The sequence below is a fragment of the Zophobas morio genome, unplaced genomic scaffold (assembly GCF_036711695.1).
Source record: "Zophobas morio isolate AGI-343-1 ecotype UQ-CSIRO unplaced genomic scaffold, CSIRO_AGI_Zmor_V1 ptg000436l, whole genome shotgun sequence".
NCBI classification, from domain to species: Eukaryota; Metazoa; Arthropoda; class Insecta; order Coleoptera; family Tenebrionidae; genus Zophobas; species Zophobas morio.
The window spans coordinates 139391-156081 of NW_026972539.1; the positions used below are offsets into that span (position 1 = coordinate 139391).

Consider the following 16691-nt stretch of genomic DNA (forward strand, 5'->3'; position numbering starts at 1 on the left):
AAAGCTTTTCAGCATATGACTCATAAACACAGAGTCCCTGTTTGTTATAATATCTTCTGGTATACTCTCCTACAAATATTCTCCAGTTAATATAGCGTCCCGTAAGTAATAACCTTTTTCAACTTTTTAGCCCCTAGGTGACGCGGGTATCTATCCTCAATAACTAATTTACTATCATTGCCCAACTTTGTCTTGGACAACCTTACTATAGCCATAGCTAAGCTGTAAAATGGTAATCTTGGTTTATTTATAACACGAATGAGCTCTTTTTTCAGTTGGACTTTTTTGCAAGCTTTTAACACGCTCTACAGCCATGCACTACGCCTAATTTAGCTCCATATACTTTATAATTTTTGAATATCTGTGAAAGTTGCTTTTTCTGGACATGAAATAATTACAAATGCATTATTTTCTTTTACAATATAAGTGTCTCGTCGTTTACTTAGCACCGCAGCTACTGTGTTTTTATCACTTCAGTCTGTTCGTCTATCTTTACCAGTTTAGAAAGTAAATAGGTTATTGCATTGTCAGTTCCTGGCAGGAACCGTAAATTAAAGTAACCAAATTTTAAATAATCATAACAAAGCCCTGTGGTCCGACTCAACTATAAGCCTGTTATCACTTATCTTTATAAGGTTCATTATTTTGCTGGCGCATCACACCACTGCCCTATCCGTTATGCTAAATATTTTTTGTGAATAAATTTAGAACTAATGTGCGCAACGTAAGGAGACTTGGTCTCGTAACGCTATAGTAATATACCTCCCATACCCAAATATCACTTTCCTCTGTTCACAAAAGGATGTAAGTTCTAGCTGAAGACCTTAGTCTTCTATTAAAATTCTCTCTTGTGGCAAGACAGAGAAGTAAAGCGGTCTATTTAAAACATAATAGACTGGTAGTAGATTATTATTAGCCCTTAACTTCCTTTTATTGGCGGGACGTAGCTTTGCTTCATATATAATAGGGTTCCGCGCAAGCTAGTAAGAAGGGAGAGTTCACGACCACAACCACTCCAGATGACTGCTCAGTGGCTGATTTTTACCCTATCAGAAAAGATTTTTTTTTTTCAGTCCAAATGGTGCAAGTAGAGTACCATACGTCCGATGAGGAGTATTTACAGATAGCTTGTTGAATAGATGCTGAAGAACTCTGTAAAGCCTAACCTAATTTTTTAACCCACAGTTAACTCCCAAGATAAAATTAGTGCCGAACATCGTGGAACGCGGAGATCTTGGGAATGATGTGTTCGGTTTGGGCAATCTAATTGAATTTATCCTTAAATCGAAAACATTTTACTAACCCACTATATCTAGAGTCACAATTGTTGCTCTATTAAGGTAAAGTTTCCATTCAAATGATAAAGATTAGTTATAGAAAAAATTTGTTGTTTTATAACTTTTATTAGGGGCTACAGAGGCACCACTTGTAAATGTTGTTTGAGTGCATATCACATTATTTATATTGTTAAATTACAGTGTTGGTGTGCTTCTCTATTGTTTATTACTCTGCCTAAAAAGGTTCCAATTAACTTTATATCCCTAATATGAAGGCTTTTGAGCATTACATTATTTTGAAGCTTGTAACCTATATAAGGACTTACTTTTTTCACAATAGCAGTTGCTACCTTTTTTATAAAAACTCGCGTCGTAAATGGCTTTACTGTCGTATGTTTGTTAAATACAGAATACTTCTGTATACTTTCCTTTTGCATAATTGTCTTAGAAAAAAAATAGGAGTGGTCAGTTAATATTCCATAGAGATAGGGTAATTATACATTCAGTAAAGTTTTGTTTCGGTTATCTATCTTAAGATGAGTACGAGGGGCTAAAATTAGGGAAATAGCAAGTAACACATTTTATAACCTTCTGATTCTTTCCCGCTAAGCGTTTGATATACTTGAAAGTGAATCAAGTTTGCCTTCACGATGTATTTAGAGATGCCTTTTATCTTAATAAGTAAACAATCTTGTCAAGTCGTTTTAATTAGTTACAGTCTAAGCTCCTCCTTTATTTAAAAGATCCCCAAGCTACTAATGTCTAATTCCATTTAAATAGCTTTGCAGATAATTAATTTGTTATCAAGGTAAAGTGCACTATTTTTGCATATTTGCAGGTAAAAAGCATGTGGCGAATGTTTAGAACTTTCTTTGAGTTTTTAGAATCTTTAATAGTGCGCACGCCCTCTAGACGTTAAGTTACTAATAAACTATCCATAGACATTTACTGACTACTCTCTGTTCAACGCTATAGAACAAAAATATATGTTAAACTTATCTTCTAGACAATAAAGCTAAACTTCTTTACAGCTCCACATACTGAGAAGACGCCACAAACAAAGAACAAAACTCGTCTGTTTTTCATTAATGATTTTTGCGAATGCACAGTAAGTCGATGGCCGACCTCTAAGTCTTGATTCGGGCGCGAGAGGGCCCTCGTACATCTCCAGGAGGGGCCTCACGAATGTTCCGAGTTTCTAGAGAGGAAGTGCAGTACGTGGTCAACCTCCCGATGACCAACCGCAGACTAATTAAGGTCCTAAAGATTTGACTTCTCAGATCAGGCGGGTTGAAGTGCTTTTCGCCTGTGCGCATATATACAATTTTAAAAATAATATTGATAGACTGAATCTACCAGTTAAAATTAATTAAAACGCTTTCTTATTTAATCGCGCATTTCTAACTGGATCATACCATCAACAAAGCATTTTTATTTTTTTAATTAGGTAGTTATGTGAACTTTTCATATTAATTTGTTTTTTATAATATGACGTCACTAGGGGGTCTAAAGTTGAGATAGTATTGTAATTTTTTTTTCTTTTATTTAAATGAGCAAATGGGTTCTTGAAAATTTAAAGGCTACCTCAGTTTACAAGCTAACAAACATTTAATTAATGATTTGGTAGCATTTCCATATAATATCTTAAGTTTGTTATATTTTAGTGCTTCTACCTATAATCGACTTATCCACTTAACTTTATTTTAGTTTAATCAAGCACACAAGCCTTGTGTTTTAACAAAAAAGTAAACGAAAATCCACTTTTAATTAAAATTCGGACAATCCCATTGGCCAAAAAATTTCAGATGATTGGCTCAGGTTTCTCGAAACTATCCGAAAAAATACTCTATATATAGAGCACGAGACCGCTATTCAGGCAAGCATGGTTGAGTTTCCTAAAGTTTTAAAGTTTAACTCGGTTTTTCTGTCATAAATTCTCATAGAGGCCAATCCTTAAATGAGTTAAGATAGGGAACATTTGAGGTACTGTTAATAACAATATAAAGAGGTAAGAGGTAGTACGTTAGACAAATATATGAAAAATAGATTAAGTAACAATAAAGAACCTTGAAGAACCTCGCATTAACTAGTTTAGAATTTAATGTATTGTAACTACACTGGCCACCATAAAACTATGCTAAAAATTACTATAATTCTTATCAAAGTTGAGGCACCTAAACACTTGCAGTGGCATTTTAACATCTATACCAGACTTAATCAAAAGCTTTCTATATTTCTGTAAAAATCAAGACAATTTTTTGTTTTAGGGTTAAAATTAGGATTAGGGTCCTTTTTACTAATTTAAATTTTTTTAAATGGTACCCAGCTGATAAGCTGTGATAAAGTTTTTCATCTTCAATAAAGTTTTGCAACCTTTAGAGAAGCACAGTCTCTGGAACTTTAGTAAAAAAAGCTTATAGTGTAATAATTTCTAGTATTTGTTCTAATAACAACTTTAGCCGGTTTTAAAATAGTATCGTATCGTACTCACCTCTATTATTAAGAAAACTCGAAATACATAATTTTCACCAAAAATAACATTTCTTTTACCAGCATTTTTAATAAAATGATGCTTTAGGTTGTGAAGGGGGGTTAAAAGAACAAATGATGGTCTTTTTTTTTTTACGAATTGAAATCTGTAAGCTCGTTTGGTTGAAGTCTGTTGACTCGATTGAGTTTTGTGTGAAACCCGTTTTTACAAATTATGACTACGAATTTACTTTACGACTTCTTTGAGGACTTGCGACGACGTTGGTTGTATATATCTCATGTAATGCTGTAAGCTTGTTTACTCCGCTATTAGATTTTTTGAAATTAACCAGTTATGCTACGGAGAGCCCCCATAGTTTTATTAAGTGAAGAAGCTAAAAAAGCTAAAGTTTTGCTAATGGATGGAGGAATGGGTGAGAAAAACTTTTCTTCTTGGTTTTAAATTAACTTACAATACAAGTTACTACTTATAACTTCTGACTTTTATTTAGGGGAAGAACTTTTTTTAAGGGGATTACCGGACGATCGTAAAACCTGGTTAAAATTATATTGCTACAAGCTTTTTAATAGTTTTTAGTTTCGTATTAAAAAAATTCCTTATAATTTATTGAAAAAAGCTCATCTTTATTTTATTGAGGCTTTATGTCTTTTTGTAAAATTATAGATAACTTAAAGTATTGTTATATATATTTTTAAATGATACTACAACTTTATTATTTAAAAGGTTTGCTTGGTTTAATAGCAGTTTTATTTTATTTAATTTTTTTTGAGGGGATAAAGTCTACTTTTAAGTAAAGTTTACTAGTCCAATTGCACCCTGAACTACAATATTAACTTTAATGGCCTTCAAGTTTGTGTTTTTGGCAGGTCCTCACAAGCGTTGTTGAACCCGGTCCACCACTCTTTGGTAAAACAAATTCATAAGGATATGATTCTTTCTGGATCTTGCATGATCACTACTAATAATTTTGCCGTTGTAAGGTTTTTTATTTACTTCTTGTTATTTTACGTGTTTGACAAAAACAACAGTTGTAAGAGTATGACAAGTAATTTATTTATTTTTTTGTACTTTATTGTGTGAATCGGCCTGGTTACCTTTTTTTAAAAATTATTAAAATAAAAGTTACACAGATTATTTTATTTTACGCCGTTGTAGATGCCAAATTTTTTTTTTGATAAGGTGACTAAAAAGTCAACAATATTATATATAGTTAGAAAGAAAAAAAATAGTGAATAGTAATTGTGCTAGAGAACAAAAAAAGTTTGTCTGCTACTATTACCAAGAGCTTTTACGAAAACTTACTATAAGTTCTGAGCCGTTTATTTACTCTTTTATTTTCTTGTTTCTAAGGGCAACTTTCAAAGAAGGTGGAGACAAGGTTGTCGCAGAATTAACAAGTATAGCAGGTAAGTACGCAAGTAGTCTTCTTACCTTCTCTTCTTACGTGTTAAGTTATATTTATGATAAACTTATTTTCCGCTAAACAGGACAGCTGGCGGTAGAAGCAAGAAATGAAACAAAGTTTAAAGATTCTGTTCGGATTTTGGGTAACTGCTTCGCATTTTTATGTATATTTTATTTTGAGACTTTTTTTCCATGCAGGTTCTTTGCCGCCACTTAACGGCTGCTATCGGCCGGATCTGGTTCTTCCCCCCGAACAGTGCCACGTGCAATACGAAGGCAAGTATAGTTCTTTGTTGCAGTTTTCTTTTTATATATTATTAAATACGGAGTTTAGTTATCTTAAAAGCGCTACTGCCTTACGTGGACGGAATTATCTGCGAGACATTGAGCTCTACCTCTGAAATGCTTGCTGCTGTTTCTGCAGTTCTCGCCCAACCAGAAGCCGTTGAGCTTCCTCTTCTTGCCAGCTGGTCTGTCGGACGGAATGTTATTTTAGTTGCTCATGTTTAGCTACTGGTTTTTTTGAGATGCTTTCCGGGTTTTCTAAATTTCTGGTAGGGGAAGCTGCGCTCGGGAGAGGACGTAAACGGCGCAATTTCTAAACTATTGTCACTGGCTGGTGAGCAAGCAAGCCCCCTTCTCTGATATGATATGTTGTGACTATTGCTGTTAAGGCGGCAGAATTGAAGCCATCATGTTCAACTGCGGACTTCTGGAGGACGTATATGAAGCCCTTCTCAGTATCACTGAAGAGACCAGGTGTTCATTACTAGCGTTGGGTGTTTGGTGTTTGGCCCGCATGGAAACTGCATGCTTCTTATTATTTTAAGGGCGGCATTAAAGCGACATGGGGTTGTCCTGGGGGCTTATCCAAACAGGCTTACTGCCGTCCCTGAGAACTGGTATGTGTTGCAAAAACGTGTCCACGTTTTTAGGGGGATGCTGTATATCCCTTCTTGCAGGACAATGGAATCAACTCCTGACGCGCAACCACTGCGTGAGGAGGTTACAGAAATGGTCTTTGTGGAATGGTGCATCAAATATTACAAAGCAGGTGCTTTTTTAAAGTCCTGTTGCCGCAAATAACTCCATCAAGCCGCTTACTTTATAAGGCTGCACATATCTCGGAGGGTGTTGTGGCATCTATGCAAGTTACATTAGAGCACTTCGAAACGAGTTCCTGGACTTGCTTCCATCACCTTTTAAAGAAATGAAAGGAAGTTAAAAAAATAAATAATACCTTTTTTTATATTAATCATTCGTACTTTTGTTCAGAGGCCTCTTGCAAATAGCATGAAGCTGCTATTTACCCAGTTTATACCATTTAAGTCATATTATAATATAAGGGGGTGAGAGATATTATAGGGCTCGATTTCGTTTCCTCCACTGGGTTAGCACATATAGTTTCTAGACTTGCCACTAGTGAGGTAGTTTACAAAGATAAGAACACAGTTTGGCAAGAGACTTGGAGATGTCCGCTTTAGTATTATGTTTTTATCTATCGTTATTCGAATTTTTTTTTTTAAGTTACGTCTTCTAAGGGATTTTACATTAGGACTAAAAAAAGAATTGTTTACTCTGGTAACAATATTTATTTTTTGTTACGATACATAGTCTAAGTCAAATGTTGCTAACCTTTTAAAGTGAAAGTCAAAATTATAATAAAGTGGGTGCGTCGTGGGGGTACTCATGTGATGAGAGTAAGGACTACCTCTCCCACATTCTTAAGAGTTATCACGACTCAGTCTTACCAATTCATATATATAATATTTTTATTAATTATCAAAGAGCTGTTTGGAATTTCGTCTTTAGTACCAGAATAGTTTTTAGTTTTTCTTAGTGCTAGATAGAGTCAGTAATGGGATTTTTTACTTTAATGTTCGTTTTGTTAATAATGCCTTAAAGTTTTAGTTATAGAGTTATAGCTTGTAACTTTAACCCTTCAAATGAGTATTGACGAAGAATTTCAGAAAAACGATAGATCACACAGGTCCGCACCCAAAAACTGGATAGGAATTTTCCTGCTTATAAGTTTTATTCACTAAAATTGAAAAAATAGTAAAAAAATTTTGTAATGCTAATTTTTTTTTGTAAAACTCATAGTTTTAGTTTAATATTGAGTGAAATTTCTCTTCAAAATGAAGTGTGCAACCTTATAAATTTTTAAAAACCATATCAAATAGTTTTGCTGCATGACGGAAATTCAAACGCATCATACCCTCTGGAACACTCGGTACAATTGGAAGAAAACTATGACCATTTGGCTATGAATTTCGAAAAAGTTTGCTATCAAAAACATCAACGGATGGTTAATGGGAACTTTAAAATATTTATCATGTTGGTGGGTCAGTAGGCAGGTTTTTTTTTCATTAATGGTTTTAGCGGATGCTCGTTAAGTCGAGCGCAGATCGCTTAATCTTGATTCAGGCACAAGTAGACGCCCGTAAATCTCCAGGAGGTATTCACGAATGTTCCGATTTCTAGGAGGGAGTGCAGTCAGTGATTAGCCTCCGGGTTACCCACTGCAGACAGACCAAGGTCCTGAAGATTTACTTCTCAGATCGGGCGGGTTGAAGCTCTTTTCGCTAGTGCACTTCCCCCAGACAGGTTTTACAAAACATCCTGCTTCTTATGTCTGTGGGACAGTCTAGCTAGAGGCCTTTATTGGACAAAAACTGACTGACCACTACAAGATGCCTTAATACTCGGTGACCTTAGTTCCACCTGAAAAGATTTTATTTCCAGCTCTTTATATAAACTAAGGGCTCATTAATGCGGTTTGTAAAACACCGCTAAAAGATGTAAAATGTTTCAGATATTCATGTTCAAAGTTCCTAAACTCTCTGAAACCAAGTTGAAGGGGGGTGTTTTAACTAGCCCCGTTATACGAAAACTGATAACCGAGCTTATCTTTTCAGAAACAATGGGTGAAAAAGCAAAAGAAGCATAAGGCTCCTTTAAAGATGTAGTACACAAATCTTTGGGGAACACAGCCCTCTCTACAAAACCAATGTATATCGAATGTTGACTAATCTCAAAGTTGTAGGGGGAGCTTAAAAGTTCATTTTTTACACTCACTTGTTTACTATTTTCCGGAAACTTGGGAGCCTATAACACAGAGCAGGATGAATGATTCACCAGAATGTTTGTGTTATCGAAAGACGCTACCAAGAAAAAGATGGGATGCGAATATGGTAGCTAACTACTGTTGAATGATTAAGCGGGAAACGGAAAATGGAAAGTGAAAGCTTGTTAAAAGAATCATCAAAGAAAAGAAGAATAGGTTTCACAGGCAAAAAGAGTGAACACGGAAGGTTAAATATATCATGAAAGGATTGTTTGCTTAATTATGAAAATAATAAGTTTAGTTTGATATCTAAAATTGGTAATTTATTTTCATCGCTTTTATGATTTTAATTGAGAATCCCTATCACATTGCGAAAAACCGTGGAGGTCGTTTTCGAATTCAGCATCCTAGAAACCAAAAAGTTTACCAAGTATAATCCTTGCAGCTGAAAAGATAATTATTTTTGTAGGCCTGTGTTAATCTCCAGTAATGGATGTGTTTATACCTTCCAGTTAAGTTAAAGATGTAACTTAATCAAGGGACAGAAAGCACTTTGTGCTACCACCTGATAAGGGCCAGCCATGTGATATAATGGCACATATATAGCATATGGTATAAGCTCTTGAGTTTTTAGCATTTTACTTCAATGGGGTGATTATTCGTTTTAGTTTAAGTGATTATAATATATTTGGTTAGATATTAACACAATACTTTGATTAACCTTTTAATACATGCTCATTAACGTATTAAAAACGTGCTTTCCCCCTTTATTATATGATAGTACTATGAGATTATATTTTGTAAAGTTTTGTCTACACTTCATAGGTATATATTAACATAGAAGAGCTTGGGCAAACAAACTTCCATAACAAGTAAAATTAATTTTTTTTTTGTTACATTACGAGCGCACCCTATAGGATTATTAAACTTTCTGAAAGCAGGTAAGTTGTAAGGTATGGAAGCATGCTATGTAATCAAGGTCCTATTATTACAGAAACCTGATTGTTACAGTGTCCGTAGCATATCCGTTAGTAAGTTCATTCAAGATTTTCTTTAAGATCTTGCTAGAATAATTGGGCTCGGGCCCGCTTAGCAGTTTCGTTTTTAGGTAGAGTATAACACAATAACAGTATAGAAAAACACCTAAAGACACAATCCAAAACACATAACAAACGGGTCTCATTTTGAAGCGATTGAACCTCTCTTGTTTATAATAAAAGTAACATCCGCGACGAGTTCACATTTTTGCTGAGAGGATCTGTACAAAAAGAATGCCAATATAAAAACTAAAAAATTCTGCATCTATGAATTTTTTAAAACTCAGTCACGAACTGCTGGTATTATGTCAAATGCGACCAATCCATGAGAATTTTATGATTTGCGTTTTAGCGCTTTAACAGACATTTAATTCTTCCAACCTTAGGATGAGAAAGCTGATTCTGTTACCTTCTTTATATAAAGCGCCTATGGCACGTTTTCTCTTTAACTTACTTTGCGTCTACATCCTATTTCTAAGCTATGTTTTCACTCTACCGTCTTATTTGAGTTCTTTTTTCACCTGTGCACAGCTTTGATGTAGTTGTGCGTTAGTTCCACTCATGTTTTAAGATCTAAGCTCTGTTAACTATTTTTGCTTATTGTTAATCAGTATACTTAAGTTTTTTTTCTTCTTATCATATATTTTTACTCCTATATTATCTTCGGGCGCTTATTATCGTCAGAAAACCTTACGATCTCCTGGTCGTAAAATGAACATGCTTGACTCTGTGACAAACAGTATTAACTAGGCTTAACCCAGGTCATGAAAAAACCAATTAATAATTTGTATTTAATGATCAGTTACTATTTTGAACCCAATATATAGTATTTCGTGTCTACTTATTAACTAATTATTATTTTTAAAAGTAATTTAAAAGTTTACAGAGACAAGACAGTGAAGGAAAGGTCAGGTAAAACGAACGTGTAAGTATTCTTCATAAGATGTAAAATTTAAAACAATAATTGCGATAATACTCAGCAAGGCCGTAATTAAAAAGCGCTCATAACGTTTGAATATTTAGGTACTTTCAGTGGAAATTCGATTACTAAGTGTAAAATGATTGATACTGGGGGGACGGGAAGGAAGAGGGAGGACAAGGAACTAGTAATTTTTTTGCTACACATGTTCATAAATAAAGTATGTTTCAAATTTTACTTGGCAAATTTTCAAGTACTGAAAATAAAATTGATTTAATGCAATACTGGAAGTAACACGTAGTTTTTTATGAAACTTTAAGTACCTACCATTAAAGATCGTAAAAGAGAGCCGCGGCGGCGGGAATGGGACCCCACGATCTTAAGCCTGCGAGTTAAAGCCTTAACCGCTAACTTGCGATGACAACTCCTTATTCCGATACGATGATCTACAGAATTAACCTGTTACGTTATTTCGAAATTCTTTGAGTTTTATATATAAATATTGGGTAGAGGTATGTTACAACTAAGTTAAGGATAGAAACTAATAAAAATAAATTAATATCAAAAAACTCCTGGTTATGCAAAAGGCTAATCGTAGGAATGTAAATTATCTGCTACTATATTAATAATGAAATAAAAGCCTATAAGTGAAGGATATTAAAGGAGGCTTAATGCATTACAAAATTTATTTACAATAACAGTGCCTGGTACTTGGTCGAGTCAAAAAACGCCTTTTAAAATGAATTTTTAGTTCCCTTTAAAGGAAGGCATCCACTTTAGGGCGACGCCCAAAATTTATTTATGTCTAGTTAAGGGCCATGTGCTTTATATTTTTGTCTTCTTTTACTCCGTGGCATTGGTTGTCGCTCTCTACTTCTTTTAATAATTCATTGACTGTCCATTGTTATTACTATTATTTTTTTTTACTTCTGAACCATTTAATTTAATAAAAAATTTCTTTTTCTATTTTTTTTTACTTATTTGTTTTTAAGGAATAGTTATTTTAAGTTAAGTTTTATATTGCTATAATGTCTTATTATAATAAGGAGAAAGCTCTTCGACTTTGTTCTGAAGAGGTTTTTCTACTCCTTTTCTTATTTTCATATGAACTTGAATTTAATAATTTTTACATATGTGTATTGAATAATAGAGTGATAAGTTTATGACATATGCTAGCCAAAATTTCAGTAATGTACAAGACTACGTCGATCCTATATCATCTATTCTTGCGGCACAAACTGAAATCGTTCATATACAGAAATTGGGTTTTTTTTAATTTTTTTTTAATTTAATGCAGAGTGTTGAGACAGAAACTGTAATTTTAATTATTTGTTGTATTTAATTTAAATATTTGCCTTTATAATGTATGTAGATATTATTTATTATGTATTAGATATTTTTATTCAGTAACGGTTAAAATAAATACCCTTTTTTCGATAAATTAGTATTGTTAGAGCTTAGTGCTCAGATTGCTTTTTGTAATTATTGCAAAGTTAGCGATTTACTGTTTTAAGTCACTAATATTAATACTATATAGTTTTTAATTATAAATTTTATATTTAAAAAGTTTCTCGTCTTTAGTCTTACACTATCGCTTTGTTAACGTTCAAATATTCTGTTACTTAATTAAAATGGTAATAGTTAATTTTGTAGGTAAGCACTATGATAATGGTTTTCAGTTGTTTTGTTTTGTTTTTATTAAAACCATAATAATCAGCTTTATTTACTTACCTTTTTTTTAATTTTTAACATTATTATATACGTTATAACTATTAGCTTATAAGAGTTTCAAAAAAAACTTTTATTATATTTCAGGGCAGGAAGAGGTTTTATCGATAGAAAGAAAGTATTCAAAACTTTGTAAGGAAGTTTATGATAAGCGATCTATTTTTATCTCTCAAATTGATGATTTCTGGCTTAAAGTTGTAAGTGCTTATATCATTAAAAAAAAACTGCACTTAAAATTTGGACTTTTTCTATATATTCAATTAAATCAATTACTGCTAAATCTTTATAAGATAGAATAGGTAGCGACCTACTTACAATTTTTCTTTTTTGATGTTTTTTGCAAGCGGTGAAAATATTTTTTGTTACATATATTTTTTTAGTTAGAAAGTATATGATTTTTACGGAGTTTGCGAGTTGAATAACTTTATTGCTTAGGAAACACTTATTTAAGTTGAAATCATCTATTATCTTTTGACCGTTTTTAAAATTATTTCTTTTTCGTTTAGTTATAGATGGCTTTTTTATATGTGTGGAAGCTATAAACATTATTTTAGTAAAATTATTATTTACTTTTAATTATTAATATAACGGTTTGTTAGTCAAGCTTTACTTGTGCTTGATGTGCATTTGCGTTTAAGAGGTTTTACAGGCTCAACTTATACTGCTTTACTTTAAGGAAATTTTATTAATAATGTGGTAATGTGTATGATTTTTGAATAAAGTTAATTTGTTATATGCATACTGCGCGAAAAAATATTTTTTGAATAAATAGTACTGAGGAATCTGTTTTTAAATTATTTGTAAAAATGTAGTAAATGTGCTGCTACTGTATTAATAATAAAATAATATAAAGGAAAAGAAGAATTGGATACTTTTATCAAATCAACTTTGAGATTTTATAATTTTGAAAACTTGAAATATACAGTTCAATGAATTGTAGAATTTAATTAGTTTAAAGATTGCATAGTAGTATAAAACTTTTGAGTTCATTTTTGTGCTTGAGCCTTTTTTAGAATATAGCGATATAATAAATTTAATTTTTACATAAAGTAAATGGATGTAGTTTTTATCTTTGGGTTATTTAATTTTTTAATAAATATATACGTAAGATTTTATTATTATCGATCTTTATTTACTAGACTTTTTCTGAGTGAGGGTAAATAAAAAATATTTACTTTTCATTTTTAGTAGTATATTGGGTACCCTACTATAATAGTACTATATTAGTAGTTGAGTATTGTGATAAAAAAATTATGGTCGGTTTATTAATTAAATTTTATTAGAATTTCTGCAATAATTTCTCTTTGTGTCGTTTATTTTCATATCCATTAAGTTATTATATAATTATATTATTATTAGTTATTCTTTTTTATAATATTTATTAGTTTTGCAATGACGGTTATATCAACAGCATTTTGACATCGGAGGATTATGCACTTCTTAAGTTTGTAAAGCAGTTTATTATCGAAGAAGGCATCGGCGTATGCGGCGCTAATTATAAATACGTTTTTGTATGTACATTAATTTTTTTACGAAATTTTCTACTTTGTTGTCTGCTTTCCCCCCTTTTTATCTAAATTATAGTGGAATTTTGACGCTTTTTCCCGCTTTTTTTACTTATTCGAAATATAAATTCGGCATCAATAATTTTAGACATTCAATGAAAACCCCATTGTTGCTAATCCTTCGCTGGAAAAGTCTTATACATATAACGATTTTGGAGTTAGCTCCGTTACCACCACAAAGATTTTATGGAAGAGAGATTTGGTTTTTATTTTATAAAAATTACAAGAACATGTTTACTTTTTTTCCTTTAAATTTAATTTTTTCTTTTTAGTTTGTTGTTTATTATTCTCTGGGATAAATATTTATTAAGCTTTATTTTCTTGTAATTTTATAATTTAGTTTAATTTTGTTAAAAAGGTAAGAAAAAAGCTCCATAGGCGGTAAAAAACACTCGCCAGTTTTATTATCGTGTTTATTACTTTTGTAAACTGATATTTACTAGCGAGTAATGGAGTTAATTTTGTTATGCAATTTTATATTTAAGTGAATATTTTTTCTTCAAAAGTTATTTTTCATGAAATTTTATTTGACTTTTCTTTTTTTTTTTATATTTTATTCTAAGGAGTCTTTGTATATATAAGATTTTAAGTAAAAATTAACTTGCAATATACCAATAGCTTTGTACTTTTTAATATTTGGAATTTTTGTAGGAATTACCTATTTGTAAATTTTTTTCAATATTACAAACGTTATTTAGTAAAGAAAGTTGTTTGAAAAGAATGAATGCAGATATCTTTTATATCCTTTGATATATTTTTCGATGAATTATAATTGTTTATTTTGCGTGACTTTTGTTATTGAAGCTTTTTATTTACTCAAATAATCTATTTAAATTACTTCTGAAATTATTACTCACTTTTTTGAATAATCTATTATGAATTCATTAATTTTAAATTATTAATATCAGAGTTCAGAATTTTTAGGGGTGATCTTTTAGCTTTAAGAATTGTTTATTTTCAATTTTTCCTTATTTTTCCTTTTTTTCGTTCTTGTCTCATTTCTTTATTTTTTAAGTAATAAACTCTTTTTTTTTCAAATTATTTACTTTTATCTTTATTACTTTTTAATCTAAAACATTTACGCTAACTTTATTTATATAATAAAATTTGTCATTGAGCAATTTTTTTTGTTGGTTCTTTATATTCGTATCGGAAATAAAAAAGTAAAATCATTAGATTATTTTCAAATATACATTCTAGTCAAGCTGTGTATATATAACTTTTTTTATTTCTTTATTTTATATATTTACCTGTTTATATACGATATATATAAAAAGTTGTAGTATTTATATTAAGAGTTAAAGAGGAACTAAAAGAAAAGTTTGCGCTGATATATTAATTTTAAAACTCATAGAAATATCATTTTAAGATTTACTTTATATATACACAAAGGAATGTGAACCAATGGACCGTCGCGTGGAGGACGGTCATCCAGTAAAAAGGCCTCACGATGCTTCTATCTTTTTTAACTGGTTTGAGCAGGAGGACGATGATATCTATCTACAGGAAGAGTTGAAGAACATATGGAACGATCCTCTCAGCTATTATAAAGTAATAAGATTTCTCTCGCCTTTCTTTATTGAAACTATTGTGTTAATTATCAGGATAGTAATAATGAGGAGGACCAAGAACAAAGTTATGCGGAAATACAAGGTGGCCTATACATTTCATACTTAACTTCAATGGCGATTTACTATTTTCAATAGACTTAAGTAACGAAGCCTTATTAGAAGAAGACTTACCAAATTCAAAGGAAACATACTCCTTTGAACAAGAAGAAAACGCGGACGGATTTTTTAACGATAATTCAGTATATACCACTGAATTTACAGAGGGTGAAGAAGCCGCTAATATTAGTGGGCAGTGCGAGGATAACAGTAATTTGCATGCTTCCAAGACAGTTAGTAGCGCTTACGTCGGAGTAGGAACGGAAGGAAATGTGGAGGATAATTGTGAACTCGTTGAAAAGGGCGTTGTGCCGGCCGCGATTTACGAAGAGCCTATTCTCGGGGAGGATGGGGAGGAGATCAACTATGAAGGCAAATATCCTTATGATGAAGAGGCAGGCGTCATTGTTTACGAAGACAAATTATTCTTCAGTAGCTATCATTCTAGTAATGCGGGAGAGGAGGACGAGCATCTTGCTGGGGCCACTGCTCTTGAAAGCCAGAGTAGTCCTTGTGATAATACTCGAAATATAATAAATGAGGGGGAAGAAAAGGGCGTGGGAGAAGCCATGATTGGCCTAGAGTCTTCCTTCCGACCCCGAGATTTTATAAGAAACAAGGAAGAGGACAAAGGAAATGAGGCCGCTTCTGAGGACGAGTATTTAGATTTAGAGGAGGACCTAGTGGGGGGCTACCATTCTCTAAATGACGTTGAAGCCCTTGAAGCTCAGCATTTCGTCGATGAGTGTGCAGAGGAAAAGTTGAGCGGGGAGGTGGCCCCTAGTGTAGGTGAGGGACGCATGGAGTTGGGCTTGGCGAATACTTCTTTGACACTGAAAGAAGAATTTTTGGACAGTCAGTTTGAGTATGTATAGTGTATTCTTATAGTTATATTAATCGAGTAGCTAGAGAGCTCTGCAGCAGAGCACTCTTATTTAGCGAAGTAATTAATTACTTAATCTATATATTGCTTATAGTCAGTGTAGCTATAACTTGTTTACTTCAGGTCTCTTTCAGTAGGCTTTTTGTTATAACATTGTTATATCAGTATATTTTTCTATATTATTGTAATTAGCAGTACTCATTGAATAAAGACGTCTATGCTGTAATGTAAATCTCTATTGTTTTTTATTTTTGTAGACATGGAATTTAAACAGGAGTAATATATTTTCAGAGCCTGGATTTAGTCTGAACAGATGGGTTGTATTAAACTTTGAGCTTGAACTACTTGTTCGAGTCCGAAGAAAATAATAGTGATTATTAGTAATTATATTAAAGGGAAACTAAAAGTATTTAGTTTTAAAACTTTGCAACAGAAATCTAATAGTGGCATTCTCTTGGCTGCGTATTGGAGTGACCGGCTACATTCGAGGAATAACTCTATTATGGCCTAAATTATGTATATACAATTTATATTAAAAATGTTAAGCTTAAAATAATTAGCGATTTTTATAATAACAAAGCTCAAGCAAAACACATTTTTTTTGTTTACAAATAAGAAAACCTTGTAATTTTGTGTTTTATTAAAAAAGGGAG

At 32.2% G+C, this 16691-nt stretch overlaps 2 protein-coding genes across 4 annotated transcripts; both read left to right on the forward strand.

Annotated features, from left to right (window-relative positions):
- Window positions 1–3948: 3948 nt before the first annotated feature.
- On the forward strand, window positions 3949–6397 carry LOC135120894 (uncharacterized). Its single transcript, XM_064045223.1, has 13 exons — window positions 3949–4031; window positions 4081–4180; window positions 4259–4304; window positions 4635–4748; window positions 5119–5174; window positions 5256–5315; window positions 5371–5448; window positions 5507–5658; window positions 5731–5791; window positions 5847–5931; window positions 6003–6074; window positions 6135–6226; window positions 6285–6397. The coding sequence occupies exons 2-13, from the start codon at window positions 4102–4104 to the stop codon at window positions 6395–6397; spliced, it is 1008 nt and encodes a 335-aa protein (XP_063901293.1). The 5' UTR covers window positions 3949–4031; window positions 4081–4101.
- Window positions 6398–11192: 4795 nt separating this feature from the next.
- Window positions 11193–16373, forward strand: LOC135120884 (uncharacterized). 3 transcript variants are annotated; one of them, XM_064045210.1, is made up of 10 exons: window positions 11193–11271; window positions 11346–11460; window positions 12011–12120; window positions 13309–13434; window positions 13577–13690; window positions 14881–15039; window positions 15093–15141; window positions 15195–15365; window positions 15414–16020; window positions 16296–16373. In XM_064045210.1, exons 1-10 carry the CDS (start codon window positions 11224–11226, stop codon window positions 16306–16308), a joined length of 1512 nt encoding a protein of 503 aa, XP_063901280.1. In that variant the 5' UTR covers window positions 11193–11223; the 3' UTR covers window positions 16309–16373. The 3 variants fall into 3 exon arrangements, with proteins under 3 accessions (XP_063901280.1, XP_063901278.1, XP_063901279.1); XM_064045208.1 differs by having other exon boundaries at window positions 15195–16020; XM_064045209.1 differs by lacking the exon at window positions 16296–16373 and having other exon boundaries at window positions 15195–16217.
- The last annotated feature ends 318 nt before the right edge of the window (window positions 16374–16691 follow it).